The 19,078-nt window shown below is 42.2% G+C and overlaps 1 protein-coding gene across 5 annotated transcripts in view; it reads left to right on the top strand.

The window, feature by feature from the left end:
- Positions 1–19,078, top strand: part of EPHA7 (EPH receptor A7) — a 316,908-nt gene that overhangs the window by 134,437 nt on the left and 163,393 nt on the right. For all 5 annotated transcript variants that reach the window (XM_068231180.1, XM_068231181.1, XM_068231179.1 and 2 more), the window contains exon 4: positions 16,478–16,633. In XM_068231180.1, coding sequence (XP_068087281.1) covers positions 16,478–16,633 — 156 coding nt within the window. The remainder of the gene's footprint in view (positions 1–16,477; positions 16,634–19,078) is intronic.

Raw genomic sequence — 19,078 nt, 5'->3', positions numbered from 1 at the left:
CACCCTGGCTCCTGCTGCGGTCCACGAAACTGAGGTACTCCGGCTCCTCCACAAGCTGAATCCCAGGAAGTCTTCTGGCCCCGACGGAGTGTCGTTGATCTGCCTGAGAACCTGTGCTCTCCTCAGCTAGCCCCTGTGCTCTCCTCCTTATTCAAGCGGTCACTATCGGATGGCACAGTCCCCTCCTGTTTTAAGCAGTCTACAATTGTACCAGTCCCCAAGAAACCAGGCAGCACTGAGCACAACAACTTCCGACCGGTGGACCTAACCTCTAACATCATGAAGCTGCTGGAGCGACTGGTCCTTGCCCACCTGAAAAGGTTCACGGACGCCCACCTTGACCCACTCCAATTTGCATATAGGGCAAACAGATCTGTGGAGGACGCCATCAATACCAGCCTGGCATACGTCACGGAGCACCTAGACAACACTGCCTCCTATGCTAGGCTACTGTTCCTGGACTTTAGTTCAGCGTTCAACACGATCTGCCCAGACAGCCTGCTCACAAACATGACGCAGCTTGGGGTGGATCCCACCCTCCGGGCATGGATCAGGCACTTCCTGACGAACAGAACGCAACAGGGGAGGCTGGGAAACTGCTACTCCAGCGTAAGAATCACCAACACTGGGGCTCCACAAGGCTGTGTACTGTCACCACTATTGTTCTCCCTCTATACCAACCACTGCATATCATCCGCAGACTCTGTGAAGGTCATCAAATTTGCGGACGATACCACTATCATTGGCCTAATTGGCAGCAACGGGGAGCACAAATACCGCAGCGAAGTCGAGAGAATCTGTAACTGGTGTGAAGACAACAACCTTGTACTCAACACAGCAAAGACGGTTGAACTAGTCGTAGACTTCAGGAGGAACCCTCCCCCCCTCCCACCTGTCCTCAATGGGGGAACTGAAGTCTCAAGGGTGTCATCGGTACGGTTCCTCGGCACGACTCTCACGAATGACCTGAAATGGGGGCAGAACACCACCAAAGTTCAGAAGAAGTCGCAGCAGAGGTTATTCTTCCTGCGCCAGCTGAAGCGCTTCGGCATGTCCCGGAAACTGCTAACATGTTTCTACACTGCCACCATAGAATCCATCCTCTGCTCCTCAGTCATTGTCTGGTACGCGGGCGCAACGGCCAGTGACAAGCACAAACTGCAGAGAGTCATAACGGATGCAGAAAAGATCGGGTCTCCTCTTCCACCCCTTGATCTACTCCACTCTGCTAGGATGATGAAGAGAGCTACCATGATCTCCCGAAACCCCTCCCACCCAGGCAGTCGCTACTTCGAGCTCCTCCCGTTGGGCCGCGGCTACAGGTCCTTAACATCCAAAACCACCAAGCGGGACAACTCCTTCTTCCCCCAAGCAGTTCGGCTGCTTAACTCCAACCCTCCCCCGACAAGGCCCGCCCATTAGCTTGCCCTGACTGGGTCGGTCAGCCAGCTCTCGCCCGTTTGCCTGCCTGGTCCCCACTGCCCGGGCCACTGTCGCTGTCTTTATCACCACTGTATCATCACTACCCATCCACTATCAGTAGCAGCTCTATTGGACTTACTGTTGCCTCTGGACTGTTTCACCTGAAAGCCATATCTATATCACTACTGCATTTCTGTACGTGTATCATTGTTAACTGTATGTGTTGCACAATTGTCCTCTGTCCTCTCATACTATGTCTATGCCATGTGTACCACAATCAATTCCGAGTATAGCTCTGCTGTACTTGGCGAAATAAAGTGATTCTAATTCTGATTCTGAAGCTGGGAGTTCTGATGGAGTGTAGGAGCATCCCCTGTCTTTTTTAGGCTACCTAAATACTGGCTTGTACCTTTCAGGGCTGCATGGCTCACAAGCTACACCTCTGGCTGGCCAAACTACTTGGGATTCTCCTACACTTGGGCAATGCAGGGTAAACACATGCAATCTCCTTCAAGCAGCATAATTCCAAATGCATAATCACTGAAGTAAGGCAAATGACTACAACGTAGCAAAGATTTTGAAGTTGATTTTGTCATCCTCCCCACTATTTTGTTCACTAATTTGTTTGTGCACCCTCTTGGTGATGTTGAGGGTGACAACTGCGACCTTCGTTGGCCACCACTGACATCGTAGGTGAATGGCAGCCTCTTCCGCTAAGACTGCAGAGATTCACTCATGTTTTTAGTGACTCCTTGATCATCCTAAATAATTAATTTAACAAACAGCCACTTTTTGTTTCTTTCAGAAAATAATCTTGGCGTTTTTTGACGGTATTCATAGATTTTTAATGCACCATTTAAAATTCTTAGTGATGGCTATGTTTTAAAACTAAAAAATCCATGATGTTTAATCAGCAAGCAGTGACATTTGCTTATTTAAACTAAATGCGAGGCATTGGAATCTTTTACTTTTTATCCTGTGAAGCATCTTTAGATTTGGCATGTTTTTATTTTTTTCGAGTGATGAAATGAAAGCTCTAATAAATATACATGGCTTCTCTTGCAAATGCATGAGGAAGGCTGGCGCTCTGATATTCAGTTAAGTGCAGTGAGTTTCTGCAGCTTACATGGATATTTCCTAATACGAATACTTAGCATGCCATTAGTCCGATAACCTGTGAAAGCCAAATAAAGGAAGCCTAAATACAACAGGAATGCATAATGCAAAGCTTCAGCTTCAGTTTCATTGCTTGCCTGTTGGGATCCCAGGTGTCTCTGTCATGGCACCTCAGCTAGGCTGCAAGTGTCTGAATTTACATCTGACATCTAAAATGCTGCAAGCTTGTGGCATTTTTTTACATGTTCATTTTGAAAAATAAATGGCATTTCGGCACACTGATGTTATTGCTTTGACATTTATAGCTTTCTGTTATGTGAAATGAGTTTGCTTCATCTTGGATAAACTAAATCTTGCTTTTATGATTTCACCATATTTTGTATATGGCGTTTTTTGTTACTATTGGTGCTTTATTTGTAATACATAGGTAGTGAAGACAGTGAAAGAAAAAACAATATGTTGGATTGCGCCAACTAACCCTAACTTTCCTGACCTGAGCCTTTCCCAACATATGCTCCCTAGTTGGTGCATAAACATGTCTTGTTAACCCTATAATTACCGTACTCATGTATATTTCTTATCGTAATACTCATCATAGTATCAATCATGTTTGTGCCAAATATCTAACCTAAAGGTGGCCACACACCATACCATTTTTTTAAGTATCTGTTCAATTCAAGAGTACCAATCAATTTTTCTGACAGATTGTAACATTTAAAAAACCTGACCAATGTACCAAACATGTTAAATTTTTCCTCAATTATGATAAAAATGATTGGAAACTCTGAGAACATTGGGTGTATATATTAATAAATTGACAATCTACCATACACTATTACATTTTTATAAAAATTGATCAGAAAAATCCAGCACTCCCAATTGATTTTCATCGAAAAAAATAAAATAAATATGGGAAATTGGATTTATTGCTCGAATGTAAAAAAAACCCTTTTGATTGTTCGGGAAATCCGATCTTTTTGTATTGTATGGTTTGTGTGGCCACACACACATTTTTTTCTTAAATATCTGTTCAATTCAAGAATTGCAATCAATTTTTCTGACTGATTGTAACAAGTCAAAAATCTGACCAATGTACCACACACCTATGTTCAGTTGTTGCCCAATCATTAATTAAATTAATTGAAAGCTCAGAAAAAATGTATTGGAACTGAACATCAAGTAATTGAAATTTCATCACACACCATACAATTCTTGATAAAGTTGGTCTGAAATTTTCAACATGTACACTCCCCCCCCCCCCCCAAAAAAAAAAACAGGAAATTTGATCAGATTTAACAATCGAAAACAAGGAAAAGCTCTTTATCGTATTGGTGGAAAATTGGATTTTTTAATTGTTTGGTTTGTGGCCACCTTGAGCCTTGAACCTAGGCAGGCACTGTTTCCAACTTCAAGGCCAAGCCTGACCTTAATCTGACCCTACTGTTCTCTAATCCTGTTCTTACTTTCTTTTTTTTGTTTTGTTTTTTTGTTAATTCTGATCTTTCTAAAGGTGGCCATACACTCGTTAGATTAGCAGCAGATAGATCTCTGATCTATCTGATGTGTTTAGGAACATTTTTTACTAGGAACAGTATGAAATCTATTGAAAATCGATCTGATGGCATTTTTTTTTGCCATCAGATTTCCATTAGGTCCAATGCAAAATGATAAGCAATCTCAACAGATCTTTCTAAATTTTCCAACATGTCAGATCGATTGAAATTGGCTACAAATCGATCGATTGGCCAATCAATTTGCAATCGATATTGATCGATCAGCCGATAATCGGCTGAGTGTATGGGCCCCTTAACACTTAAACATGTTGATACTTATCGGGGTACATGGAAATGAAAGCTTTATAAATCCAAATTCCATAGTGCTCAAAACAACTATCATTAAATTTCACTGTCCTTGAAAATCAAAGTGGGTAGATAGTCATGTTGTATGCATAGTTAGGTTGGCTTCTCAATCCCCTAGAGACATTTTTTCTGTACCCCACCCTGCTGATACTCTTTTCAATAGCTGCTTCCAAGGCAACCACTGTATAAGCAGATGGGGAAATTATCCAGTTCCCACTCAGGCTAAGAAGTTGCTCTTCGTAGAATTAGAAAAATGGGCACGGACCCTTCCACCAAGGGTGGATATTAGTATTTTGTTGGATCAATCATTTTTATTTCTTACTCCAAAAATGGCAGCAATTTTTGGAGTAAGAAATAAAAATGATTGTTCTCAACTGACTCTAATCTGTTGAAACTTTGGGGAGGTAAGTCCACCACTGCCCACCTTTAAAGGACAACTGAGGTGACATGTGACATGATGAGATAAACATGTGTATGTACAGTGTCAAGCACACAAATAACTAGGCTGTATTCCTTTTTTTCTTTCGTTGCCTGAAAAGTTAAAGAGAACCAGAGACGAAGCACCCCCATGTATTTTATTACATTTATTAGTGGGAACATGACAGTAAACACCTACCCTGCTTTTAGTTTCATTCTTCTCTGCTAAATCTACCTGTTATCAGTTGTGATAAGAATCCCCGACTGAGCATTCAGTCTAGGATTGACCAGGAATCATTATAGCTGAGTCATTCTTCTGTGAAGTCTTTTCAAGCCCAAGCCTGCCCCCTTCTGGCTCAGCTTTCCTGCTTTGTATACTGCTGCTGCTGAGAAGGAAGCTCTCAAACAGAGAAGCGTGGCTGTGTGATCTGTGTGTGCACTGACTGTGCAGTGATCATGCAGTTTTAATTTTTATGATATGAGTGACACTTCCTACAGGCAGCTGCACAGCATACCAGAAAAATGAATGCAGCAGCAGCCCTGCTTGTTTATAGTCTCTTAGGCTAGACAGTACATCCAGAACAGCTCATAACCTGGAAGCAGAAGGGATATGAGCTGGCAGCCATATTGGATTTTTCCTGGAGGAATAATGGATAAAAAACACTCGAAGGCACACCAGAGCAGCGAAATTATCAGGTAGTGCATTTATTCTTTACAAGCTATCGACTGATATGTTTATTTTGTGTGAAATGTTCATCTCTGGTACCCTTTAAACATCAGGTATGCAAGTGACAGTTTCTGCCCGGGTCGGGATTGGGTCAGACTGGGTATAACCTACACTGATAAGTAATTACAGCAATATATTTTACACTACACTGGCACCTTTGTTCCAACAAAATACTGTGAAGTTACCTTTAGTGAGGTAGGCCTTGATGCATGATCACATCAGTTTTGTTATTCATTACTACCGTTACACATCACAAGAATATACATTAGTGCATGGGGTTGCTGATGGCAGCTTGTAGTCACATTTGCATAATGAAGAGATAAAAACTTCTTCACCAGTCCTGTAGACTCTACCTATACGTGCTTTCATTCAGGCAGTTTATATATGTTTCATGAAACAAAATTCTTGCTGTTCACCTGCAGAAATATAAACCAGAAAAAGCTGGAAGTAACCAACCAAACATAAATCTCAGGCAGTAGACAGTGGTGAAAGTCTTGACAGCAGTGACAGGATCCTGAGGTCATAGCACACTTCTCTTGGGGGCCTGGTTGTTGGCACTTGCAGCCACTTTTCCTCCTTCACTGGTAACATCTTTAGATGGATTTGCTACACTCTGACAATTATTTTCCTGGGGTTCTGTTTCCATGAAAATGTGCTTATCTTTGTGCAAGAGGTCTGTCTGCATGTTGATTCTGACTAGAAACAGTGATCAGCCTGTTTGTGTCTCTCAGAGATTTGCTTGTCTCTGTTACAGTTTTGCTTTCCTTTGATCTAAGCATTGCACCCATTTTAGTAGCAAAAAGCTATCAAATTAAATCCACAGAACATTTTGCATATTCTGTGTGCCTGTGAAAGGCACATGAGGTGAACCCATTCCATTTAAGCAGACATTTGTCACTGCAATGTCTTTGCTGGTTTTAATATTTGGTAAGAAAACATGAATATAAGCAGACCTTAAGAGACCAACCGAATAGTAATGTATGCTGTTTAACATATTAATCCAAGATATAATGAAAGTCAAATAGATCTATCCTTATTGCTTTAACTTCACCAAATAGTTTTAACATGATTCACCAGCAGCTCCTCTAACCACGGCATTGACAATAGATTTTCTCTCTTAAAGGAGAATCGCTTTAAAAAGAAAGTGTTTTATTTGAGCTTTACTTGTCTTTTGGCCGACTGCCATGGCGATAATGACTCGTGCTTCTATTGAACTGAGATGGTTGAGGATGTTTCCTTTTTTGTTATACCATTATTGGCACAGCTATGGATTTTTGTACTTTAAAGAGAACCCGAGGTGGGAATTACTTTTACTATTGGGGCACAGAGGCTGGTTGTGCGCACTAAGACCAGCCTCTGTTGCCCCATCGTGTGCCTCCATGTCCCCCCTGCTCGCCGCTATACCCCCCGCATTGCTGGCTGTGTCGCCAGCTCAATGTTTACCTTGCGCTGTCAGTCAGCGCCGCTCCCCCGCCTCCTCCGCATCGGCGCCACCCGCCGCGTCACTTCCCTCCTATCAGCGGGAGGGAAGGGACACGGGCGGGTGCGCCGATGTGGAGGAGGCAGGGGAGCAGCGCTGACTGACAGCGCAAGGTAAACATTGAGCTGGCGACACGCTGCGTGTCGCCAGCAATGCGGGGGGTATAGCGGCGAGCAGGGGGGACATGGAGACACACGATGGGGCAACAGAGGCTGGTCTTAGTGCGCACAACCAGCCTCTGTGCCCCAATAGTAAAAGTAATTCCCACCTCGGGTTCTCTTTAAGGATTAAGGAACAGAAAGAAAGTTTGTGAAGAAAAAAATATGGATTTCAAGTTGGCATTTTGACATTATACAAATGAACCATAACAGGCTACCGAGGGTTGAACTAGCCATAAAAGGACATGTTTTCTTGTTAGTTACAACATATGTGCACATTCATAGGCAATAATGTAGTTTAAAACAAAAATCAGTTTACAGCAAACCTGAACTCGGAACTTCCTCTTTGCTCTAGAAGATATGCAACAGCATAATAACCTGTAAAGAAAAAGATTTCTTTGTTACAGCTGATACAAATCCTACAATACATCTGCACTGTTTCTACTTCCTGTTTTCATGGAAGCAAAAATATTGTTAAAGTGGATCCGAGATGAAAAACTAAATATAACAAGTAACTTGTCTATATATCTTATCTAAAGTTTAGATAGTGTACACAGCATATCTAGCTTCAGACAGCTTCAATAGTTTGATTATTTATTCCTGTGATACAATGAGGGCAGCCATGTTCTGTTTGTCACATTGTCACAGGCTGAGGGCTGGAGATGCTATCAGCTTGCTTGTGTGTAAATTCAATCCCCTCTCCTCCTCCCTCCTCCCCTCTTCCTCTGAAATCAATGGCTAGTAACCTCCTCCTCCTGCCCAGATTGAGCTCCCATAAGCCCTTGCTATAGTACCAAGGCACAAAAGGAGCTGTGGGCGAGGCTTGTTTAGTTTATATGGAATTGGAATATTAAAACAAAACAAAATTTGGCTTGAGGAATGCCCTAAAAACTATATGAAAGGAACACAATTATGCAATAAGTAAAAGTTTATCTCGGATCCACTTTAACATCATATGCTTTCCAATGAGCGTATCTGCCAAGGCAGTCAGCTGACGCAGGGGAAAGATCAAATTACAACTTGTGATTAGACACAGATGAGGGGGATTAGACAGGCTAAACTCTCTAAATACATACAGGGTGCATTTCTCTCTGTTTTCCTCCTGTCCTGTGCAATAGTTCAGGTCCACTTTAAAGCAACACTATAGTCACTGTAAAAAAATTACAATGTGTGTAATGCTGCTTGTGGGCAAGCCTTTATACAATACTGCAGCACTGCTTAATAAAATGAGGATCTCGTTAGCCCTGACAGGCACTAGCAGGGTTGCTGTAATTGGACTGGGATCTCGTTCTCATTATCCATATGAATATGCTATGCCTTGTGTATAGGTGGAGAGGCCAGTGTATGAAGCAGCTGGAGGAGGGATAGGACTTTCATACCCAAAATCCAGCTAACTTTGTATTATTACAGAAGCCTCACACTGAAAAAACTGCACTGCATGACTGCACAAAGACTGCCTTGAATGCAGTCTTACCGTTTCATTCTCCTGGACTGGCTATGGAGTCACTGCTGCTATTTTTTCTGAACTGATGATTCAGATACTTCCCACTGTGTTGTGAGATGTTTAATGATTTCCAGTGCTTTGTGTGCACACTTTGTTTTCTCATATGTGTCATTCACATTACTTGTAGCAGCATTGTACAACCAATACAACTCAATTTTCTTATGAGATGTGTGCTTCTAGTAAAAGCAGTATAGCAACGATTCCAATAAGTGTAACATAATGTTTTTGTGCATATCAATATTATACCAATAAACACTTTTATTAACATAAGAGTAAGGCTTGATTCACACTGTAAGACTGTGTTCCCACTTGAGCTTAAAACGGACAATTTTTTGTCCATTTTATTACATCGCAAAACTGTCAATGAACGGTTCCTATTTCATATACAGGAGGTGTTCACACTTGTCACTCTACAACGGATCCGTTGTGGTATGCAGGCCGCACTTCTGTGCTGTTCATGATAATCCCGGGCAAGTAGATGCATGCTACATGTAGCATATGGAGGTAACTCATCTGCCCCAAACTCCAGCCAGACCACAGCGGACCATCGGAGTGGACACAACACTGTCCACTCCCGCTAACCACACGTTATCCGGCTGCAGAAGCTACAGATGGGAACCAAGCTTAAAGGAATGCTATCGATTCACATATTTTTTTACAATTGAAACAGGAATTGTTTGGGAAGTGCTGCTAAGTACTGGTGTATACATTTTAGTAGCAACCTCTTTGTTTACTGTTATCAAAATACTTTCAAACTTTACTGACGCCAAAACTGACAGCAGACTGAGCCATGAGGAGAGGGGAAATTCCCCTCACACTTGATCAGTTAACTCTATGTGTAACTCTGTGTGTGACAGAGAGAAAGCTCCCAACAGCTGCAGCTTCTGTGTCCTGTGTTTGTGACTGAAGTGTCTGAAGAGAGCAGAGGAAATGTAACTAATTGTCACAGCTTTTCATACTGTTTTTGCTTTCAGAGTTTGATATGTTTGATATTTGCTTTCTGTAGTCTGATATGCAACTCTGGCTGTGCATTGAAGCAGACACCCCTTCTGCAATTGATTTGTCCCAATATAGCTAAATCCTACCCTCAATAAATTGCAGCGTTTGCCTCTGATATTTAATATGAAAAGTAGGAAAATGTTTACACAGCTACTTAGACATTATTTGTGCATTGTCATTTTAGAACACTTGGGTATTGATAGTATTCCTTTAACACACTTAGCAACACTCTTTGCCGGATCACAGCGGAACACAAAAATGGACAATTGAACGGATCCTATTTATTAATAAGATCCATTCACACTTGTCAGTCTGCAGTGGAAAAATCCACCCTCATCGATTTCTCCAGACAACAAATACATTTTCCCTGGAAACTGATGGAAATGAAACTGCTTTGGACTACAACCAGATACAAGTCCTCATATACCTCCTAACTTTTTGAGACGAGAAAGTGGGACACTTAAGCCATGCCCCTGCCACACCCCTGATCACGCCCCCAACACACCCAGAGTCATGAATACCATAAAGATTTCATAACAAAAATATGTTTTATAATTCAAACCACACTGGTTCTTTCTATCCTAGTTCACTTTCCTTCATATTAACATTTTAAAATTAGTAATGTATCAATTTAAAGGATGGGAATAAAGTTTAGAGTCAATCAAACACATTTTTAGTAGAGAAATATATATATTTACATAGAAAGAGGGACAAAGTCCCAAAAGAGGGACACATGAGGAGGAGAGAGGAGGAAAGAGGGACAGGGCTCCCAATTACGGACTGTCCCTCCAAAAGAGGGACAGTTGGGAGCTATGTCCTCATCAGAGCAGACACTGCACTGTTTGCTCCGAACAGACAGTTTGTGAACTGAGCCTTTCAGTCCATTATAATAAATGGACCTTATGTGGACAGTCTGTAAGTCTGATAGGCTTCCAAACTATAAGGTCAGATAGTAGTGCATAGCCTGCTTGGCCTCATCTTGTGCCTGCCTCATAATTTTTGTTAAAAACATTTTAAAGCAGTATTCTACTGACTTTTCAATGCATTTGTATATCGGTGACTGATAGGTTAAGGGATAAAACGTTTACCTCAGAAATGTGAAGAAAATCATTATCATCAATACCGTATGTCATGCAGCACTGTACAATAAATGAATAAGGAGTGTAGATATTCGAATTCAAGACTATCACAAAACATGACAGAAGTGGGAATTGCCGCCCTCAGGCTTCTGATTTAAGGGAGATTTGCTAAAGCTAACTAACTAACGATATAATCTTTTTCATCCAATCTTACCATTTCTATGTAATACACACTTAAGTCTAGAAGGACATGACTCTATAGGTACAAATAGTAAAACTTATTCTTTTACTTTATTAAAACACTATACGAGTAAAAGTGAGATACCACAGTTGTGGATGCTCTCCTGTGAGGGTCTCAAATGAGTATACAGTTGTCAGGGTTTGGGGGTCTTTGCTCATCCCCCTTGTCCTCCATTGTCCTTCCTACATACTGTAAATCTGTGTGGGCAATTGTCAAGTGGTGTGGGATAGCTACACCTTGTTGCAGTGCTTCACGCTGTAGCTAAGGGGGATACAATAATACAATACAATACAATAACATTTGTAAAGCGCTTTTCTCCCATAGGACTCAAAGCACATAGCTGTGTCTCAGATTAATACAGGGTTTCAGGCTGGGTTGTGTTACAGAGGAGATAGTCAGATGTTCATGAATGCCAGACTGAAAAGGTAGGTTTTCAGTTTAGACTTAAATGTTTCCAGGGATGGGGCTGTCCTGATTGGGTGTGGCAGGGAGTTCCAAAGTGTAGGGGCAGCATGACAAAAGGCTCTGTCTCCAAAGGTTTTGAGGTGGACTCTGGGGGTGACCAAGGTGTTATGTCCTTTTGATCTAAGATTGTGGGGGGTGTGATGTAGTTGCAACAAGTCCTTCAGGTATCCAGGGCCCAGATTGTGCAAGGATTTGAATGTCAGTAAGCCAATCTTAAACAGAATTCTCCATTTTATCGGTAGCCAGTTGAGTGAGCTCAGGGTTGGTGTTATGTGGCAATGGCGGGGTTGGCTCGTTAACAGCCTTGCGGCGGCATTCTGTACTAATTGCAGGCGGCGTAAGTCTTTCTTATGCAGGCCTGTGTAGAGGACGTTGCAGTAGTCTAACCTTGATGTGACGAAGGCATGAACTCGGGTTGGAAGATCCTCTGAAGGAATTAGGTGTTTAATCCTTGCAATATTCCTTAGGTGAAAGAAGGAATGTTTCACAACAGCTGAGATTTGATTCCTGAAGCTTAATTTCCCATCAATTAGTACTCCCAGGCTGCGCACACAGTCTGAGTTGTTCAGGTCTGAGCTCCCTATCCTTAGCGGTGTTGGTTGAGACTGGAGCTGCTTTGCTGTTGAGCCCTGGCCCTCGATAACAAGAACCTCAGTTTTGTCAGCATTACGTTTTAGCCAATTATTATTCATCCACTCCTGAAGCTCAGCTAAGCATGCGTTTATTTGTGGAGTAGGGTCTGTGACGTCAGGTTTGAATGACAAATATAGCTGGGTGTCATCAGCATAGCAATGATATGTCAAGCCATGTTTTTGTATGATTTCTCCAAGTGGCAGCATGTATATGGTGAACAGTAAAGGGGATAATATTGCGCCCTGAGGTAAACTGTATTTTAGTGGTACAGGGTTGGAGAGGAAGGGCCCTAAGGCTACCCTTTGTGTTCTGCCAGCCAGGAAGGAGTTGAACCACCGGAGAACAATGCCATCTATGCCACAGTACTCTTGTAGCCTGTTGAGTAAGATTTCATGATCGACTGTGTCAAAAGCCGCTGAGAGGTCGAGCAAAATCAGGATGGAACATTGACCCTTGTCTCTTGGAATGAGCAGATCATTGCAAATCTGGGTGAGGGCTGTTTCACAGCTGTGATATTTCCTGAAACCAGATTGAAGAGGGTCAAGGATGTTGTTTCTGGAGAGCCTGGCTTCAAGTTGGAGGTAGACAGCCTTTTCAATAACTTTTCCCAGAAAGGGGAGGTTTGAGACAGGTCTGTAGCTGTTTAGAGCATCTGGGTCTAAGGATGGTTTCTTGAGTAGAGGCCTGACGATTGCTTCTTTCAGAGTAGAGGGAAACCACCCTTCTTGTAAGGAGCCGTTGACTATTTTGTGGAATGCCGGTGTAAATAGTTCAGGGCATTTCAACATGAACTTAGTGGGGCCAGGGTCCAGATCGCAGGTAGTCTGGCGAAGGTTTGAGAGGATATCCAAGATGTCTTTTTCAGTGATTACCTTAAAATCAGACCATGGTGGTAGGCTATTTTTGCACCTGTTATATGGCTCTGCATGGGTTTCTGGGGCTGTGAATTGAATGGCAGATCGTATGGAGGAGACTTTGCCTGAGAAGAAGTGGGCAAATTTCTCGCACAGTTCTTGTGAAGGTCTGATGCTGGATTTCCTGCAAGATGGATTGCAGAGACTGTCAACCGTGCGGAAGAGTTGGGCAGGTCTGTTGGCTGCATTTGCAATTTCGTGAGACAGGAATAAGGACTTCTTTTTGTTAATCATCGTTTGATATTTTTTCAGGTGAGCAATTAGGGAAAGTTTGTCATCAGGAGACTGATGTTTGCGCCACCTTCGTTTCAGTCTGCGTCACTGTTTCTTTAGTTCCTTTATAGAGTTGTCAAACCAGCGAGCATGATGTAATGGTGCGGAACGTTTAATGATGAGCAAAGACCCCCACACCCTGACAACTGTATACTCATTTGAGACCCTCACAGGAGAGCATACACAACTGGGGTATCTCACTTTTACTCGTATAGTGTTTTAATAAAGTCAAAGAATAAGTTTTACTATTTGTACCTATAGGGTCATGTCCTTCTGGACTTAAGTGTGTATTTATTATTTCCCTGGTACCTTTCTCATTTGGTAGTGTTTGCTCATTTCTATGTAATATAAGGTAACTGCCTGCAATATAAGGTAACTGCCTAAATTATCCATCCTACCTAATAATAGGAAAGTGTCCCTGCGTCTGTCTGTGTGTCAGTGCTTTTTAGCACTGCGCATGTGCAGGGAGAAGACGCAGAGACACTGCCGAGAGCCGGAGGAGGACAGGGCCAGAAGGGGCGGTCATGTGTGTGTGTGCGCGGGCGCGCACGGTGAATTACTGACAGATTTAGCCCATTTTTAAATGGGTTAAGGTCACTAGTTTAATATATTCACTCAGTTTACACTTATACTACATAGATTTGGTAAAACTGGATGAAAAATATTGTATTGTTAGTGGCCACCTTAAAGGAATACTATCAATACTTAAGTGTTCTAAAATGACAATGTACAAATAATGTCTAAGTAGCTGTGTAAACATTTTCCTAATTTTCATGTTAAATATCAGAGGCAAAAGCTTTAATTCATTGTGTATAGGATTTAACTCTATTGAGACAAATCATTTGCAAAGGGGTGTCTACTTCAATGCACAGCCAGTGTAGTTTTTTGCATATCATACTACAGAGTATTTTTCCCTGAAAGCAAAAAAGATATGAAAAGCTGTTGAGTCACTGATTCACACAATTAATGTTTAAAACAAGTTACATTTCCTCTGCTCTCTGCAGACAGCTCTGAAACACAGGCAGCTTCTGAGAGCTCTCTGACATGCAGTTACACAGAGATAACAGTGAGGGTAATCACCCCTCCCCTCATTGTTCACTCTCCCGTCACAAAATGACTGTGTCAGTTCAGAGTGAAAGGAATTTGTTACAGTAAACAAAAGCAGGGATGGTCGTAGTCAGCCAACTTCTCTACGCTGGAACTACGCGTATTTTTACGCAAATACGCTTCGCAATCTACAGCTATGTAATCAGAAACTTCACTACGTTTGCATTCCGTAGAGTACGCGTTAAAATACGCAAGCTTCGCGTAGTGCGAAGCGTAGTTGATGCGACCGCTTATGCCCTTATGCGGAAAAATTTCCGCAATAATCTGCTACCTATGTGCATATATAAACTAATATAAGCGTACATTCCACCTTCCGATGCAGAATTGTATGCGTATAAAAGGGCAATAATATTTCTGCGCATGCGCAATGATCCATATAGAGATGTGGCGAATGGTTCCCGAACCGTTCGCCGGCGAACATCTCTAAATTCATGGGCCTCTTACTACTTCCGGGTCGCAATGACCCGGAGTAGTACGCCTGCGCTGCCCAGCGGAGCGCGTCCTAGATCGCGCTCCCGTTGCCGGGCACTCTCTGCGCATGTGCGTGACGTCATGAATGACGTCACGCTCATGCGCAGAGAGCGCCCGGCAACAGGAGCGTGATCTAGGACGCGCTCCGCCGGGCAGCGCAGGCGTACTACTCTGGGTCATTGCGACCCGGAAGTAGTGAGAGGCCCAGAGAGGTTCGCCAGGCGAACTGTTCGGCCCAACACTAGATCCATATAGATGCAGTTACCACGCGCGTAGTTGACTTCGCAATACATACGTCAACTACGCGTAGCGGGCGAAGCTTCGCATAGCGGGACTACGACTACGCGGAAATGTAGTTCTTCGCCTACGAACTACGATGCGTAGTTGCGTACTACAACGCGTAGATTCGCGCTGGCGTAGTTTACGAGCAACCCTGAACAACAGAGATGAGCAAATGAAATGTATACATCATTATTTACCAGCACTTCAGGAACTCTCTCAAACTCAGGTTAAAAAACACATGTTAATCGATAGTGCCCCTTTAAGTCCTTTTCTAAAATTATGTGACGGATTAGCCCTCTGCAACATCTGGACACTGACTTCTGACAAAAAATGAGGCACATATATACTACTCTATGTAGTGCAGTTTTTGTTTTGTGTTTAGTGAAGGTAGTTTTACCAGGCAAATTGTAGCCTTTGTTGACACATGAGCTTCTGGCTATGAGACTTGTCATGCCCCTTGTTTCAAATTAATGCACTAATGTGAGCAACTAAAATGTCCAAGTACTCTCTTATGGATGCCTAGACAAGTAGAAATGCATAGAAAGGTCACTGTTTGCATATTTACTCTGAGCAGTCGCTGGAGTACTGTATAGCAATGGAAAGCAGCCATAAAAGGATGACATAACACCTTGTGGTGCCTGCTGTAATGAGGCACTGCTGTTTGATGTATATTTTACTTCATGTAAGTCTATTATAAGCTTCCTTTTTGTAATTTGTACACTACTGTAAATACTTCTGAGAAATACAGCCATGTTTGTACTTAAAGACAAATGTGATACTGCCCTTACAGTTCATTAAAAAGGGGACTCAAATTAAAGCAACTGTCCTATGTGTAGCTGCATGTCATTGGTATACCACTGAGTAAAGCTTAGTTTGAAAACATAATGTATTGTTTATTATAAAAAGATACTAAAAAGATGAACTGTGGTAACAGCTCTCCAGAAAAGGTAGAAGCCAAAATAATTTTAATGGGCTCAGCAAACAATCCTGATACCACAAGAGTCCTAAAAAGGTCAAAAGCTAATTATTTATGTTGTTTGGAGCTGAATGAACTTATGTCACACTGACATTGCTGCGGTTACATTTTAGCTCCGAAGTTTACATTAAAAATAAGAACATGAGACTCCAGGACATTTCTATATACAACTGTACTACAAAAATTAGTTTATTTTCAGTTCAGGTTTCCTTTAGGACATAACTTGTACCCCTTTCCTTATATATTTTAAAGTACTGTATCTGTATTTAAGTGCATTGCCTGCAAAAGCCTTGAGGCAGCAGATTGTCTCTTATTTTCCAAAGATGCCTTATCTTGTCTTTTTCACCCTCTTAGCATGTGGCCGTGGATTCTATAAATCGTCGTCTCAAGACTTGCAGTGCTCCCGGTGCCCAGCACATAGCTTCTCTGACAAAGAAGGTTCATCCCGTTGTGACTGTGAAGATGGTTATTACCGAGCCCATTCTGATCCATCCTATATTGCTTGTACAAGTGAGTTCAACATTTATATGACATTACTTCATCAACCAGGAAGTCACAAATTATTATTCGGTTATCTAAATCTGTATTTACCATTGAAAACTACACATTTAATCATTTTTCTTCACAGAAATTTAGTAATCAATCACAAATCGGAAAGCATCCCAGAAAAATGTTCATATGGTTGTGACGATAGTGTAATTGAATACAGTTTTGTTACTCTTTTTATAAATATCTTTATTTTCATGGCACTGACAAGTTTTGCTGTTCTGGAAGAGCATTCAATGGAATGCAGTACAGTCTCGGTTATTCGGCACCTATGGGGATCGGCTAATGCCAGATAAGTGTGCTTTTTGGTTGCTTGAGACTCATTGTTAAAAATAGTTCCAGATAATAGAGGACTACTCCACTCTATATACATACCATGAACCCTGTATTAAATGTTAAAATACAGTAATTGAAAGTATATTAACTTTGGGGGAGCCATGGAAGCCAGTCTTCAAGCACAGCAGAGCCTACAAATCTCCTAAGACGTTGGCCTTCACCACTCAGAATACTGTTGGCTATTTCTATTGGTTGCTTGAGATTGCTGGTTATCTAAGTTCCGAATAACTGGGACTCTACTGTAGCTTATGCTGCAAAGCTGTCACTGAGAAGGAACATTGTGGGAATGTTTGCTGTACTGACTAACTCCTCTGCATACTTGTTCTTTTCTATGGGGATGGGAGAGGGAAGGATGGTTGCCAGCTGCAGGGTTTACAATAGAAAAATAGAGGTCAGTTGTTGTTGATTCCACATTTAAAATCACTGATAATGTTGTTGTGGGGGAGCTGTACTACATTAAATGAATATTATCGTTCTAGCCCAGGCATGGGCAAACTTGGCCCTCCAGCTGTTATGGAACTACACGTCCCACAATGCATTGCAGGAGTCTGACAGCCACAGTCATGACTCATAAAGGCAAATGCATTGTGAGACTTGTAGTTCCATAACAGCTGGAGGGCCAAGTTTGCCCCCACCTGTTCTAGCCAATATAAACAACAAATGTGTGTACATAACTTTAGTATGCAGAGTGCCCATATTTTTTCTTTTAAGTTGCCTTTGTTAAATTCTTTTTTTTTTAAATTTGATCACGTGACACAAATCAGCCTCAATGAAGGTATTCACTTCAGATTTTGAGGATGGGTCGTCTGCTGCAGTTTATTTATTTATTTATTTTTTGCCAATTAGACTGAATGGGAGATGAAAGCTATGTACTGTACACACCATGGATTATTTTCACCTTGATCCCTCGGGCAGGGATGAGGTCTGGATAAAATCCGGACGAAATCTGAATGAGTTTCATTCGGATTTTCATCCTCTAATTACTGCACCTGAGCAGGTGTGTGTGGGGGGAGGGGGGGTGTTAAACTTACCCCGCAGGCTTCTCCTTTAATCCCTCCCACGGCACGTCACAAGCTGCGTTCCAAGCTGCGGTCATGTGACTACAAACACTTCCTCCTCCCGGGTTGATGGAGGAAGCGTAGTAGTCACGTGACATGGCTTGAAACGCAGCGTGGGATGAGTAAAAGAAGAAGGCTGCTGGGTAAGTTTAAGCACCACCACTGACAGCCCCCCCCCCCCCCCCACACACACACACCCGCTCATGTGCAGTAGTTAGAGGATAAAATCCGAATTAAACCCATTCGAATTTTATCCGGACCTCATCCCAAAACAGTTTGGGGCCAGATGCTGAACAAATATATTCTTTAGGTAATTTGATATGTATGTTGCTGTGTGGGGGATGGTGTGACAAAGAAAGCTACATAGTAGAGTGACTTCCAGTGGGCAGGGTAAGTGGGGAGCACACTGCTTGCGTGGGGGGGAGGGTCATTAGGGGTTCGTTAAAGATGCCAGGGACAATGGGCGGCCACGTGCTAGATTCAGTGTAGTCTCTGCTGAGGCGGTCTTTATTGGCTGACAGGGCAGAGTCTAATCCAGCATGTGTACGTAGCTGAACTCTGAAAAGGCTGCCAAGAAGACTGGGGCCTGCAGCTATGGCAGTCTGTGCTACAGGGAATGCCTTGTTAAACACTTCATGAGCACAGTTGTTAAAAGTGATTTATTTGACAGCAGTTCATTACAAAGCTTAAATACAAATAAGAACCAACTCTGCATACAGTGACCAAGCAGGTCTAGGAAAACATATATGCTTGATGGGCTAAACTTTGCATATCTAGAAATGAAGATTCATACAGTAGTTTGCATTACAATCACATGCTGGTCTAGTGTAAATTAAATTGCTTCACATTTAGTAAAGCATTTATGATGTATTTTAAGCTACTTAACAGCTGCTATATTATCATGCAAATTGAGGATATGGTGCACCAAACCTACAATAAAACCACAGCGGAGCGCCACCTACAAAATTCAGTATTGAATAGAGACATTTTTTTCCACAGCGACTTGTAATAAACA

Source organism: Hyperolius riggenbachi, chromosome 4 (genome assembly GCF_040937935.1).
Source record: "Hyperolius riggenbachi isolate aHypRig1 chromosome 4, aHypRig1.pri, whole genome shotgun sequence".
In the NCBI taxonomy this organism is placed as follows: domain Eukaryota; kingdom Metazoa; phylum Chordata; class Amphibia; order Anura; family Hyperoliidae; genus Hyperolius; species Hyperolius riggenbachi.
Note: the sequence above shows the minus strand (reverse complement) of the source record. Positions and strands in the feature narration are given on the sequence as shown.